Below are 15861 nucleotides of genomic sequence, written 5' to 3'. Positions count from 1 at the left end.
TTCAATTTAGCTTTTATAATGATACAGCCATAAATCACAATGATATGTCTTAGAAGTTTCAGATCTTAGAGGTTGGGGTCACTCCCCAGCCCTGGCTACATCCACCTTCACACTGCTCCTACCTGAAGCTCCATGTGGATTTAAGTCTAAAAATGATGAATTGGTGCTTGCTTTATGCAAGGTGCCGTATTGGAGACAGCAGAAAATAAAATGATGAGCAAGGCTCTTGTACAGTGTCTTCCAGTATAATCATGTATAGTCAAGGAAAAATATGACGCATGTTATGTAAACCAGCTTATTTTAATACTGTGGAGGAAGCTACATGGTCTCTAGGATGGAGAGGCAGTGCCCTTGGGCATGGCCTGGAAGACCTCCTGGAAGGGATGCTGGCTCAGCCAGGCCTTGAACGATTCCAGTCGGTCTAGACAGTTGGAGAAAGGTGCTAGGGGACCAAAACGAGAAACAAGGGCTTGAGGCTCAGGAAACAAAGTCCAGTGAATGCTTGTTAATGAGCATTCCTGGTTGGGTGGGGCTTAGAGATGGATGGGAAGTCAGTTTTCAGGAGAAGGATAGAAAATGGCAAAGAACAGCTCTCTGCAGACACCTCCATTTCTGGAGAAAATCCAGCATAACCAGGAGTGAGTGATGAATAGTTCCCAGAAGAGAAAAGACAAGCGCAGAAAGTTCCAACCAGTCTTATTTTTGTGTGAGGGTTGCGTGGGGTCTTAGCCACGTCTGGGAAGTGAGGGTGATGCTCAGCTTGCCTGGGGTCTCCTGCAGGCCAGGTGTCACCGTGTCTTGGGGGATCATGGGTTCTGGAAAGACACTTGGGGCGGCTCAGAGGCCTGCTGACTGAAGGAGGAAAACTCATATGAAGACACCTATGAGAATTGGACAGAGAGGGCACGTAAGCTTGAAGCACTAGTATGTCAGAACCAATGTTGGTAGAATTGAAATGACATGTGTTATTGGCCCGGTTTTGAGGTTGTTGTAAACATGTAGCTAGTTGGGGAAATGATTCCTTTGAACAACCGTTCTAATTCCATCCTATAAATATTTGTTGTATTTTTACTATGAAAATGCATAGTAAAAGTGTTTGTGGCTCAGTTGTGTCCAACTCTTTGCAATCCCATGAACTATGGCCTGCCAGGCTCCTTTTTCCATGGAATTCTTCAGGCAAGAACACTAGAATGGGTTGCCATTCCCTTCTTCAGGGTATCTCCTAACCCAGGGATCGAACCTGTGTCTCCTGCATTGCAGGCAGATTCTTCTGAGCCACCTTCCCAGGCTCTCCGACATTGCCTTTATATAGGAGGAAATAGAAGCTGAAGTCAAGGTGAGATGTTTCTCTCAAGTGTAAGGTGATCCCTCTAGTTCCTCCTCATTGACTATAGCCCCTGTGTTTCTGTCTCTGGGTTATTCCGCCCACTCCCCTTTGAAGAAAACAAATAAATATTTCAACAAAATTTTAATTTTCCTTCTACCTGTTTCGTCTCCACAGTATCTCCCAAAATTGTGGAGATTTCTTCAGATATCTCCATTAACGAAGGCAACAACATCAGCCTCACCTGCATAGCAACGGGTAGACCAGAGCCCACGGTTACCTGGAGACACATCTCCCCCAAAGGTAAGAGAAACGGCTTGGGACATCGTGTCATGCGAGGAAGTGGGAGAATCATTGGCTGTGGCAGGAGGTTATGGTGCTGATGGCCTGGTCACAAGGATCCCACATTCTTGGTGGCCTGATAACAATATACCCGTAGCTCCGCAGAGAATATCGGTGTTCTCGATGCAAGATGGGCATAACCTCTAAGATTCCAGAAATCACGCTGGAGGATTGATGCAACCCCTGGGAGAGTAATCTACCTTGTTTCTGGGTGAAAGGGTGCTGAGATGTCCTGGGTGACTTTTCCGTTCACATGGATGGTAGAGTGCTCAGTGCGGTGTTGGTGGCATTGTTCAGCTGGTTGTGGTAAGAGAGAGAAAACACAGACGCACAGTGATGGGGGAGACCTTGGGATGGCCACGTCCCTAAAAGGAACACTTCCAGGTCTGTACTGCTTCAACATTGCCAAGCATCTTGTCTCTAGGCCATGAGTCCTCGTGTGGTTTTGTCGTCGTTCTACTCTGATTAATCCCAGATAACAAATATCACTTAATGTGTGACTAAATTGCAAAACTCACTTTGTCTAAATGTCTAGATGTTCTGTATACCAGACTAAGTGTTGTTTTGGGCTTGCATAGATTGAACCTGAAACTTTAACAATTTAAAGCAAGATGCCATTTATTAAGGGCTTCCCCAGTGGCTCAGCAGTGAAGAATCCACCTGTAATGCAGGAAATGCAGGAGACGAGGGTTCGATCCCTGGGTCAGGAAGATCCCCTGGAGGAGGGCATGGCTACCCACTCCAGTATTCTTGCCTGGAGAATCCCATGGACAGAGGAGCCTGGTGGGCTACAGTCCACCGGGTCACAAAGAGTCAGACGTAACTTGAGGGACTGAGCGTGGGCGTCATATATTATAAAGCTAGCTTTTGTGCAAGGTGCATTACATGGTTTCATTTGTTCTTAAATGTCGACTGAGTGCTTGGGGATATAGCGATAAGCCAGAACAGGCAAGTCTCTGCTCTCATGAGCTCACATCCTCATGATACAAATAACCAGTGATATTAATAATAATAATAAGTGGCGATAAGGATGGGACAATAGAACAGGATACGTGGACAGAAGGACAAGAGGTTTGGTCAGGAAAGGTGTTTGACAGGAAAGGTGTTTGACATGGTGACATTTGAGCTGAGACCTGAATAAAAATCCTTAAATTTCATTGCTTGTGTCTGGCTAGCCTAAAATACACTCATGTAAGTATGTATGTATACATGTGTGTATTTGTGTGTAGGCATGTGTGTATATGTAAGTGCATTGTTGGCTCATGAAGGTTTAAGATGCTAAAGGACAGATACCCCCTATTGTAAAATAGATAAATAGCAAGGGCCTACTGTAAAGCACAGGGAATTATACTTAATATCTTGTAATAACCTATAATGGAAAAGAATCTGAATATATATGTGTGTATATATATATATATATATATATATATATATATATAAAACTGGATCACTGTGTTGTACATCTGAAACTAATCCACTATTGTACATCAACTATACTTCAATAAAAATGAAGATGCTAAATTCACTGCAGGGGTGGTCATTTGCTTGGTGTTGCAGTCTGAGTCCCCCTAAAGCAGACCCTGAGATGCTGATTGGTGAGCTAGAAGTTTATCGGAGGTGGCGTTGGGCTCAGCCCTGTGAAAGGGCAGGGGGGTCGGGCTGGGGGAGAGGTTGACTGTGGTGCCATGTGTGAGAGCAGGATGCCTGTGGGGTGTTCTGAAGACAGGGTGGGTTGTGCCCTACTGAAGGTACGGGGGTGACCCTTTTACGCCAGCACCGTAGTTGGTCAGAGAATTTGGGCTGTGAGCCCAGGCCAGGTATCTCTCTTTCTACTGGAGCTGAGGACTGTCTGGTCCACCCCGGGGCAGTTGTCCTCCATTCCTGAAGAAGGCAGGCATCGCAGGGTCCACTACACCTGGGCTTTAGTGCAATCAGTTGAAGAAGACTGCATGGGCCCCAGATAGCAAATCCCCGTCTTGGGGTGACAAGTCGCCCTAAGGATGTTTTCACAGAAGGGGTGAGATTTTCAGTGTGTTTAGCTGAAACACACTGAGAACTCTCTGTAGCCACTGCACTTGAATGCACCACTGTGAGCGAGGGAATCAGAGAGATGCTTGCGTTTCTCCAGTCTCTCAACTGGAACTGACCTTACAGGGGGCATGGCCCACAATCTGGGAGGAGGTTTCACTGGACCTAAGACCGCTAGTGATGAAAAGTGGTCTTGGGGCACATCCCAGGGAAGGGTGTCCAGGTGGACAGACTTTCTGGTTCAAGGTGCGCGGCGTTCATCCCTGAAAATGTCGGGTCCTCAGTGCCGCTGGACGCTGGGACGGTCTGTGCCTGTAGACTCCGCAGAGCATTCATCATCTGAGCATCACGGACTTTGCTTCTATCAGGAGGCACCTCGCCCTCCATCCTGCAAGTCCCCCTCTGACTCCTGTTTGATGTCTTTTCTCATCCCTCCTCTGGCCCTGCAGCTCTTTGTCCTTTTCTGGGTTCTTTTTCTTCCTTTCCTTTTCTTTCCTTTCTTCCCCTCTCCTCCGTACGTCTCCTCTTTTTGTCCTGCCCTTTCATGCTTTCTCTTTTTGTTCTCTGCTTTCCTGTCTCTCACAGCCTCCTACACGTTCCCCTTCCGTCTCATTTCATCCCACATTGTCATCTCCTTTTCTCTCTCTTCCCCTCACAACCACTTTTGTCTCCCCACTGCATTGGCACCTTCTCCGTTCTTCCTGCGGAGGTTTGCACTGCTGTGCGCTAGCATCCTTCCCCCACCCTGGCCATCCAGCTGCCTCATTTCCCCAGGAGACTTTACCTGAGCCCCGGCCAGAGGCATCCATTTTCCTGGGGTTTTAGCTGCTATGGAAACAGAAGATGGATCAAGATGGAGAGGAGCAGGATAATCAGAATCTACCTGTGGATCAGAGTAATTTAGACGCGCAGCTTTTCCCAGATCCCCGGTCAGGATTAACTACCCAGATTCAAGCTGACGAGAGACATGCCACGTGGTAACTAATCACCTCGGGGTTCACGCAGTGCTGCTTTCTCGGTGACTGATTATTTGGAGATGAGAGCTGTCACTGGGCTATGGCTGAAACCAAACGGAAGCTGGAGATCCTTAGTGGCCAGAGCTTCATCTCACCCCACTAAGTGCCTGCAAAATGCGGCTTATTTTACATACATGTGGACAGAATGGGGTTCCTTAGAAGAAAAGATGCCCTACACCAAAGCAAAGGCTCCAAAGACAGAGCCTCTATCATCCCTCGTGCCATTCTGTGTGGGCAGGTCACGACTCAATCAAGGTCATTTTTTTAAATTTAAATTTATTTATTTTAATTGGAGGTTAATTACTTTATAATATTGTATTGGTTTTGCCATACATCAACATGAATCTGCCACAGCTGTACATGTGTTCCCCATCCTGAACCCCCCTCCCACCTCCCTCCCTGTACCATCCCTCTGGGTTATCCCAGTGCACCAGCCCCAAGCATCCTGTATCCTGCATCAAACCTGGACTGGCAATTCGTTTCTTATATGATATTATACCTGTTTCAATGCCATTCTCCCAAGTCATCCCACCCTCTCCCTCTCCCACAGAGTCCAAAAGACTGTTCTATACATCTGTGTCTCCTTTGCTGTCTCGCATACAGGGTTATCATTACCATCTTTCTAAATTCCATATATATGCATTAGTATACTGTATTGGTGTTTTTGTTTCTGGCTTAGTTCCCTCTGTATAATAGGCTCCAGTTTCATCCACCTCATTAGAACTTATTCAAATGTATTCTTTTTAATGGCGGAGTAATACTCCATCGTGTATATGTATCACAGCTTTCTTAACCATTCATCTGCTGATGGACATCTAGGTTGCTTCCATGTCCGGGCTATTATAAACAGTGCTGTGATGAACATTGGGGTACATGTGTCTCTTTCAATTCTGGTTTCCTCAGTGTGTATGCCCAGCAGTGGGATTGCTGGGTCATAAGGCAGTTCTATTTCCAGTTTTTTAAGGAATCTCCACACTGTTCTCCCTAGTGGCTGTATGGCGAAGGTCATTGTTATTATACTCACACCCATGAAAGACCTGGGCCAGGCACTGTGGGCAACCTCAGTGGCTTCACTACGTCTTCTCTCCTGAATGATCTGTTTGTTCTGCACATTTCTGGAAACTCCTAGAATCCTGTATCACAACTCATATGGTGCTCCCTGCAATAAGCTGGCATTGGTTTATAACATTATATAAGTTCCATGCATAAAAGATTATATTTTGACTGCTGTATACACTGCTGTATACACTGCTGTATACACTTCAGTGAGCTCACCACCAAAACGCTGGCTTTCATCCACCTCCATACAGTTGACCCCCTGCTCCCATTTCACTACCTGCCCCCACCCCACTCCCCCTTCAGTAACCTTTATTCTGTTCTCTGCATCTGTGTGTTTTGGTTTAGTTTGTATGTATATATATATATATATATATATTCCCCATAAAAGTGAGATCATATGATTTTTGTCTTTCTCTCTCTCACTTATTTCACTTAACATAAGGTCCCAGCTTTCACTGCCTTTTATGTGGAAACAAAATAAAGAAGTGTTAACCACCATTGTATAACAGTGGCTTATGTATCCAGATATACAGAAGCCAGGAGTGATCTTATAGTGGGCAAGGGGTGGCAGGGTCTTTCTCAGAAGGTGTCTGCTTGGCACGTTACATCAGAAGGCAAAAGTCTTTTCCAGAATAGAGAGAAGGTAAGACTTCTCAGGCCACCTCTTGACATCGCCATGGAATGTGAGAAGTAACATTTCACTTGTTGGTACTGGTTGTATGTCTTATTGGCTCCCTTCATGAACTTAGAGCTCTCAGGAGTTCAAGGAGAAGGTGTACTAGCTTTATAGAGATACCTGCCCTCACTGTACATACCTGTTTGGAAGGGTCCAGGTGTTGCCTTGGTCTTTTAAGGACAAAAAGCCCATCTCACTCTCTCCTACAGAAACACCATCTGGAGCTACACAAATGTTGCAGTGGCCCCTTGCTGAATCCCCCCTTAAACCTGCTGCTCCAGGCACTGAAGGACAGCAGTGGTCCCCAAAGTCCCGCAGACACAGCCCCCACTTGTGATTCTGTGTCTTGTCTTCTCTTTGCCTTCTCGAGATGTTCAAGAACTTCTCTTAGCACAGCCCTTGCTATCCAAAAGAATACCTTTAATGCTGTCTCTTCCTCCGAGTCTTCTAAGTAAACATATATCCCATCTCTTCCAGTGTGTCCTAAGAGATGCTTTTTAGGACCTCACAATTCATAGGAAAGTATTCTCAAAGCCCAGTTCTGTGTCTCCAGCTTCCTCTGGGCTGTCAGAACTTTAGAGAGTAAGCTGAGATTTCTGTATTTCTACCTCCCTGGGAGCCTCTCATGAATCCCAGTTGAAGGCTGAGTCCAGCTACTATACCTATGGGGTCTGGACTCCCTGACCATCCTAAAAGAAGCAGTCCTCCTGGGTACACCTACCTCAGCATTTATCCCATCAAATCAATACTGAAAATGACCACATCACCAAGGCTGTTGAGAGGAAGCTTCCAACTTGAGTATTGGCTGGGGCTCAGGAGGGTCCAGCGATCAGTCCACAGAGATGTCCAGATTCTGGCTCATGAGTTGAGACCAGGGCCTGCGTCTCTCTTTTCTAAGATCTTCCGCCTCCTAACTCAATACCCAGCACCCAGAAAGCATCTAAGGAATACGTGTTGATTCCATAAACAGCACTTGTGCTTGCTGGTACCCCCAAGTGCATGACCCCCAAGTGCAGAGTCCATCTGCAGCCTTGAGGGATTCTCCTCCACTTTAATATTGTGGTCCAGAGCTGGTGTGTTTCCTGCTGAGACTCTGCCAGTGAGTCTCCAGGAGATTTTCTCTGGTCTTTTTCTCAGGAGATTTTCTCAAGCCTTTCTCAAAGTCCCTCTGGCGGGGCAGCTGCTGTGGCAGCTGGACGTCTCCTTGAAGGAGTGAGTCCTTTTCAAGTTCTCTTTTGCAAGGGCTTAGATGGCTCCCGAACATCTTTGGAGGTGGGTCTTGGGTGGGCTGCCTTCTGCCCTCATCACTGCCTCACTGCAGTCACTCTCGCAATGTCTGTGTTTCTCTGACACATAATTCACCGGGCCCTTCCGGGCCCCTGAGCCTTTTGCACACTTTCTCATCCCAACCTGCCCGTGCCTAAACCTATGACAACTTCCAATGGTTTTGTAAATCAACCCTGAGTATTCCCAGAGAGAATGAATTCAGTAGTCCATGAAAATGTACTGTTCCTCATGGGTTAAAAATAATAAAATTGATACAAAGAAAGAAATCAGTACAACAAAAAAGAAATATTATTTAAAACGTCTCCCCTCCATCCCTCAGTGTATGAAGTGACGTGGAGTAGAGGTGGAATGTTTCTTCTCGGGCACCACAAAGACCCCAGGGTTTGGGGGACAGAGTTAGAGCCAGAATCTCCATCTATTGAGCTGCACACGAAGTCCAGCTCTTCCCACAGTGCAGGGTAGATGCTTCTGCAAGCCTTCCACACCCTCACCTGTGGGGATGGGCAACCTGCCTCCGCTGCACATTCCCTTCCGCCTCCTCCCTGAGCTCTCCTGCTGGACTTGAGGACCCAGGGGGCTGTCGGCTGTCCAGGCCCGTTCTTGTTTCTCAGAGCCTTCAAAGGCACCAGCTGGTGAGGACAGGGTGACCCGCGGATGGGAGGGCTTCTCCAATGTTCTGAGCCCTCCCTGACCCGCACCACCACCCCCTGCCAGGCCCTCCCCAGGCCCTATGCCCACCCATTTCCCATTTGTCAGCACTGACAGGCCTCCCTCCCGAGCCGAGCAGGACACGGCACACTAATTGGCACTGGAGGTATCACAGCTTGAGTTCAACCAAAGCTGGCAGGTGCCGCAACTCTGGTGACAGCTCTGCGGAAGGGTGTCAGGAGTGGAGCTCCGGCGTGCCACCGGCTGACGCGGCACCCTGGCACTAATGAGCAGCCTGTCAGCACCCGCGTCAGGGGCCCCGCGTGGCACAGGGATCATTAGGACGGCCAACGAGAAAAGAAGTCTCCAGCAAAGAGGCGCCGGGGATGGGAGGGAAGGAGGACAAAGTGGAACTAAAGGCTTCACCTCGCCCACCGATGTTCACCACCCCGAAGGAGGGGGCCAAAAAAAAGATGCAGGAAAGACAAAGATCTTCTTGAAAGGTCTCTATCTACACCCACCCTGGACAACTCGTGGAACCTTGTTCTGGTCGCTGCCCTGAAATTAGCAGTACAGGCGATACATCTTTCCTGCCATAAGCCGGGTGGGGGTGCAGGGGGCACGGACCTCAATGACTGAATCACCTGTCCAGTCACAGCCAAGGTGTGTGAAGCCAGGGATTAGCCTAAGTTCCCAAGAAACAGGGGCCTGAAGGAGAGGCGGCCTGGGGATCTGTGTTCTTTGGCTCCGTGTCAGGGAGGCTCCCTGGCAAGGGGACTGGCTGAGCTGTGAGGGGCCCGCCTATCTTCTGCTGGAAGGTTGGAATCGGGGCGAGGCAGTGAGCAGAAGGCTTCTTCCCTGAGGTGTTGCTTCCCAGAGGTGGGCTGGGGTGATGAGCAGTGTGTCTGCTCTCTCCATCTGCTTCCTGAGGATAGGTGAGAATGGTCCAGCCGGTCCTTTCTTCTGAGACGTGTGCAATGTCCGGCCCTTGTCTGAGGCTCTGACCACCTGTAGTGATTCCTTGTCCTGGCTGGAGTGACCTTCCCGAAATGGGTGACTTTGAAGGCAGGTCCAGCTGGGTTTGCGTTTCCTTCGACAGCTCAGTGCCTGGGTCCCGCTGGGGCAGTGAGACGCCTTTCTGAAGATGCGCTTCTTTCTTGGGATTTTGTTCCTGCTTCTCGGCAGAGCACCTGAACTTCCGGGATCTGGTCATAGACTCCAGGGGCCCTCTGGCTCGTGCTGTGGGTCACATTGGGACTTGAGGTTCACCTCCCTCTAGGACTCACCCTGCTCCCCTTACACATCTCCCTGCAGCTTCTCGATTGAGTCCTACTCTTTTCTTAAGACCAGACTCAAATGCTACCTGTTTGAGAGCCTCTGGTGACTTTCTTCCAGCAGAGCACCTCCGTCCTTCCCCACAAAACCCCACAGCACTCTGCACGGTGGCGATGTTCGCCATTGGCCCAGGGCTCTGGAGGGCTCCGTGACCCCACATCCATGGGACCAGGGGAGCAGCGGCAGGCCTCCTGAGGTTGCTTTACCTCCAGTGCCGAGTGCAGCACCTGATGGTGGCAGGTACTGTAGGGGATCAGGGAAGGACCAAGTGTCCGGTAGTGCAGATAGAGGATGTTTCTTCCCTTTTTGAAGTTGAGTCTGGTGCATAATGTAAAACAAAATCAACTTTAGCAAGGAAAGGGTAAGATCCAGGAATGTCATATCTGCATCATCACATTCCACAAACCAATCAAAGGAGTTTGTATAAGAAATGCCTCTCCTGCCTCCCCTCCCCACCCCGGGAACCGGCTCCCTAGTAGACCCAGGACTGAGCCTCACTTGGTCTGCAGAGTAGAGGTAACCAGGCCCTGCCAAGGTGGACGTGGCTTGACAGTCATGCTTCCCAATGCAGGGTGCCCAGCTGACAACATACAGCAGGCGCCTAACCCTGGTGGCTTCCATCGCCCAGGCCAGCCCTTCCTCTTCTCTCCCGCCCAGAAGACAAGAACAAAAAGGAGGAAATTAAAATTCCTTCCTCTGAAAAGGTTAAGTCCTTACAAAAGGACTCAAGTTCGGTCAATTGCCAGAGAGGATAGATATTCAAAGGTGCTTCCTCAGCACCTCCCTCACTCCCATGATTTTCTAATTAATGTAGGTGCTTGATTAAAATTCCCAGAGTACCCCAAGTAGCCATCCCAGGAGGGAACACATAATTGCTATTGCAAAAGATATTACAGCGCTCATTGATGGTGGGAGAAAAAAAATAATTGCATCATAATGGAAAGTGGTGGATGTCCTGTCCCGGGGAGCAGGGGTGCATACGGTATTAGGTCCAACCTATACAGAGAAAGCAGTTCATTATGATGGAGATAAACCAGTGGTCCATCCTCAGGTATGGGGCGGAGCGATCCACAAACTCGTTAAGTAAATGTTTTAAACACAGATCAAGGTGGCAAAGAAGGAAGTGGAGACAGACATTTATAGATCACTCTTTTAACTCTGTAATTTTCTTTAACTGTAACATTATGGCTACATAGATACATTTAGGGTAAAATTTGCCAATGTCAATAAGGGTTTTGTAAGTTTAATATTTATGATCTGGTTTAAAGCAATATTAGAGCCGTGCAGCTTCCTACTTCAAAGAAGAGGGAAATCATAAAAAGACTAGTGGGGAAATTAATGAGTTCAATGTGCCTCAATTGAGAACATATGAAATCAAGCCTCTGTCTAGAAACCGAGGGCAGGAGTGCACACCACAGACGCTGTTTGTGGTTTTACCCAATTATTTTAAAACCCTTGAAAAATGTAGACTGAGACGTCCGCTGAATGCAGGCACTGCTAACAGCATCCTCCCCCACGCTCTCCCGAGTCTTGGGCTATTTATGCGGGTACTTGGTGACTGTTACCATGCAGAACTGTTTTGATGAAACGAAAAAGGAAACAGAGAAGCAGAGAGATTGTATTGTCTTCCCCACAGATGCTAGCCGCCCTGGCTGGGTTATTACGAAGGCCGGTTAAAACAGCAGCCCCTCTAGGCCAGGAGACCCCATCTCTGAGGACCATACCTGACAGGCAGCTCTTTGGGGGGTACAGAAGGGCCTCTGCAGGGCATCGCCCCCCACTACAGCCATGAAACCTCCTCTCCGAGGAATCCCGTAGACCAGATGAGGGCTTCACGAATCCCATAGCCAGGACTCACCAGGAGCTGCCAGGAGAGCTTGGATACAGTTTGCAATCAGATTGTCCTGGTCACGAGGACTTTGCTGTGTTGCTTTGACTTTACAGCTGCTTTTCCATCTTGCATCTTATCTTGACCTGTGATGACTGCTTTTTCCCTAGAGTCTGAATGGAAGGGTCTCTATTATCCCACCACAATAACTAAGACTCCGAGGATATTAAAAAATATGCTATCCACTCTTCTAAACATGCAGCAGAGTCGTATGAACTCTTCTCAACAACAGTGTGAGCAGGTCCTGTGATGAGCTGCTTTACTGATGAGGGGGCCAAGGCTTGGAGCATAGACAAGTGGGCCAGGAAACAGGGCTCCAAGTGGCAGAGCTGAAACCCCACCCACGGCCGCAGTGTCTCCAGAAGGCACGTGCTTAACCACTGTGCTGGACAGCGCCACCCTCCAAGGGTGGTCCCTGGGCCAGCAGCACAGGCGTCACCTGCGTCGTACCCCAGACCTCGGATGGGACGCAGAAATCTGCATTTTGGTAAATCCCTAGGGAATTGTGATGCAAACTTGAGAGCCACCGCTGGGTGCTGTTTGCTGTGTGCCGGGCACTCTGCTTTACATACCTTAATATCACTTAACTCCTACAGACGCCCTTACAAGCAGGCATCATTTCCATTTTGGCGATGAAGAACTAGAGAGCTGATAGGAAAACTGGCCCACAGATATTAAAAAGGTGAAGTTCAACTCCAAACCTTTTGACTTCAGGATTCATATTCTTTTTAAAAAATCTTTTTAATTTGTATAATGTTGTATTGGTTTTCTGCTGTACAGCAACATGAATCAGCCACAATTATACATATATCCCCTCCATCTTGAGCCTCCCTCCCTTCCCCCCATCCCACCCCTCTAGTCATCGCAGACTGCCAGACGAGGCTTCTTGTGTTATACTTCTCACCAGCTATCCACTTTACACACGACAGTGTTTATATATTGATGCTATTTTCTCCATTCATCATATTCTCTGCCTCCTCCACTGTGTCCACAAGTCCGTCGTCTACATCTGCATCTCCATCCTTTCCTGCAAATAGGTTCATCAGGACTGTTTTTCTAGATTCCATATGCATGCATTAAGATACGATGCTTGTTTTTCTCCAAGATCCATTTTCTTTTCCCTGCGTTGCTTCTGACCCGTGGCTTCTCCGTCTGTGGGACATGACTACTCTCTTTCAGGCCTCCTTCCTGCCCAGAGTCTGTGGTCCTTGGGTTCCCAGCTTTCCACAATATTCCTACAAGTTTAGTCATACTCTTGTCTAGACCCTGGGCTCCAGGCTGGGCTCCATGCTGGGCCAGCATGCTCCATCCTCCCCAGGCTCTCAGGTACCTTCCAGTGGATCTGTGTACCATCACCTCCGAGAGCAGCAGACGCAGCCCCAGCACGCACGGCGACCACTCAGTTCTCAAAGGAGGCATCATCCTCCCCAGAGCAGCTTGTGTGAGCTTCAGGCTCTCTTCCCTCCCCCGCCCCCCGGACCATGGAGCACGCATAGCAGTGTGGCAGCTGCTCTCTGACTCAATATATTTCTTCCTCATGTTAAATACTATCATTCACTCACACAATGGTATGTCTTCTGCTTTGATTGTTATTATTAGGTTGTTTTACACTTTAACGGCTTTAGATATGAAAAGAAATTGCTGGATGCCAGGCTATGTTTTTCATTATCTGACTCCATTCAGTTTCGCTCCGTGTCCTTGTGGCATTTGGCACACTTCATCTTCCTAGGGGTGTAAAATGCCTTTCCTGCTGGAGCCAGGACAGTCAGAGAGCAATCCGCAGAATACCAATTCCTGTTCTTCCAGATCCAGGGGCCAGCCTCCCTCGGGGCTGGGCTGCACACGCTCTCCAGATGTCCCATGGTTGCCTGGGTGTATGGGGTCAGAACTAGGTAGCCCTTCCTCGCCTAAGAGCATCGTCCTACCCTTTACTCTAACAGAGGTTGATTCTTCTACATTAACCCTCTCCCCCAGCTCCCAAAACAAATCCTTCTTCTCTTCTCTTAGCAAGAGTTGAAAGGAATGACTTTGGTCTTAATCATTACTTTGACAGATTCTGGACTCCTCATGTTTAACGGGTCTGCAGCCCAGGAGGCCTCATGCTCCTTCCTAATTCCCTGCATCACTGCTTTGCCCTTTACGGGATGGTTCACCAGGTCACAATGGTTGACGATATTTGGCCAGACATCTGCGTGATCGAGAAAGACGGATGGCTTCTTGCCTCCATTGATTTATTTCTTCTGTCGCCCATCATTTCCAAAAGGGATTAAAGCAGAGAAGGTGACATGGATTTTTGTGCCCAGAAAATCTTCTAGACAAAACAATCTTGGTTGTTTCTACATTGATTCAACTATTTACTCAATAATTGCTGTTGAGCACCTGCTTCTCTGCAGCTGTCTCAGACCATGCAGATCCATGGCAGGACAAAGCAGATGGAATCCCTGGTCTCACAGAGCTTATATTCTACTGGGAGAGACAGAAAGTAAATCCAAGGATAAGTGAACCTGGGAGTGTATGATATTGTAATTACTGTGAAAAAAATTAACCAAGATAAGAGGCAGAGAGATTGTCAAGCATCAGTTTGGGGTTTGCAGCCTTCCATAGAGTAGATATGGATGGACTTATTAAGAAGATACCCTATAGAGGTTAGGGGAGGAGGTATTTGGGACTTTGCTGGCAGGGCTGGCTCTTGAGTCCCAGGCCCTCCATCATGACACACCCAGGCTGCTCCAGAGTCATCATGGAGACCACCCGGCTCTGGAAGACTTGCTCAGTACCTGCTCGCCTCTCAATGAACTCTGATGCTGAAACCAACAACCCAGCAGTTTCTTGAGAGCTCCCCAGGAGGTGCCGACCTCAGGGAATAGCTGGATTTTGGTTAATAAAGGCATTCCAGGGGCTGCTCAGCCCAGAACCTGAGGTCTGGGGCAGCATTTTGCTTAGGAAGTGGGTGTTCCAGAAGCAGAGCCATCAGACATGGAAGGTGGGGGATGTGAGGGATGAGAGCTGCAGAGCATGGAAGGCGGGGAGGCGGTCCCCTCCGTGCATGACCCCCCCCCGAAGTGAGGGGTGTGAGGCTGGTGGGGTTCAGCCCCCATGGTCACCAAGGGAAGGCAGGAAAACACATTTCACAGGCTTCAGCTGCAGCCTCAGTCCTTTTTCTTTCTGAGCCTTCAGGTGAGTGGTGACAGTAGGTAGCTGTTGGCAAGACCAAGCCTTCTGATGATCCAGAGCGAAGAGGCTGACCTTCAGGAAGCTACTGAAAGGTCAAGGATCATGAGATGGCATGAGTGGAGAATAAATGTGGAACATGGAGATACGTAGGGGACCAAATTGCTGGAACTAGCCATGGGTTTGATGTAGGTATGAAGCTGAGAAAGACCTCCACGTTTCTGATTTGACCTCCTTTACTGCCCATTTCGAGGGATTGGGGATTGTCTTTATGGATGAGATTCTCATGAGTCCTCTCATGTGGCTTTGTTGCTGTTGTTCAGACACTAAGTTGTGTCTGACTCTTTTCAATCCCATGGACTGCAGCACACCCTGCTCCTCTGTCCTCCACTGTCTCCCAGAATTTGCTCAGATTTATGTCCGTTGAGTCCGTGATACTATCTAACCATCTCGGCCTCTGCTGCTGCCTTCTCTCTGTGCCTTCAATCTTTCCCAACATCAGGATCGTTTCCAGTGAGTCAGCTCTTTGCATTAGTGGCCAAAGTATGGGAGCTTCAGCTTCAGCAGCAGTCCTTCCAATGAATATTCAGGGTTTGTTTCCTTTAGGATTGACCAGCTTGATCTCCTTGCTGTCCAAGGGACTCTCAAGAGTCTTCTCTAGAACCATACTTCAAAAGCATCAGTTCTTCACTGCTCAGCCTTCTTTATGGTCCAACTCTCAATATCCATACATGACTACTAGAAAAACCATAGCTTTGGCTGTATGGACCTTTGTTGGAAAATGTGACTCATGTGGTTAGGTAGAATATTAGGAACCAGCTGGTGCCTGATTTATTTCTGCCTGTTGATCCACGTGGGTTAGTTCCCTTTTCTCCAAAAGTGATCGTTGCAACCCCAGGCTTATTTATTTATTTATCTTTAGAGAATCAGGATTTATTAGATTGAACAGAAATGAAAAAGTACAACAGAGATATGGTAAACAGGCAGAAATGAATCATCTTTTATTCATCAGATATTTTTTGAGTACTGAATACATGACAGTGTGTGGCCGTGAACACAGCATTCAGAGCCCCTGCCCCATGGGACT

At 48.1% G+C, this 15861-nt stretch overlaps 1 protein-coding gene across 7 annotated transcripts in view; it reads left to right on the top strand.

The window, feature by feature from the left end:
• NTM (neurotrimin) overlaps positions 1–15861 on the top strand; it is a 973298-nt gene that overhangs the window by 835501 nt on the left and 121936 nt on the right. For all 7 annotated transcript variants that reach the window (XM_061406452.1, XM_061406449.1, XM_061406453.1 and 4 more), the window contains one exon: positions 1502–1627. In XM_061406452.1, the coding sequence (XP_061262436.1) occupies positions 1502–1627 (126 nt within the window). The remainder of the gene's footprint in view (positions 1–1501; positions 1628–15861) is intronic.

The sequence above is a fragment of the Bos javanicus genome, chromosome 29 (assembly GCF_032452875.1).
Source record: "Bos javanicus breed banteng chromosome 29, ARS-OSU_banteng_1.0, whole genome shotgun sequence".
In the NCBI taxonomy this organism is placed as follows: domain Eukaryota; kingdom Metazoa; phylum Chordata; class Mammalia; order Artiodactyla; family Bovidae; genus Bos; species Bos javanicus.
Note: the sequence above shows the minus strand (reverse complement) of the source record. Positions and strands in the feature narration are given on the sequence as shown.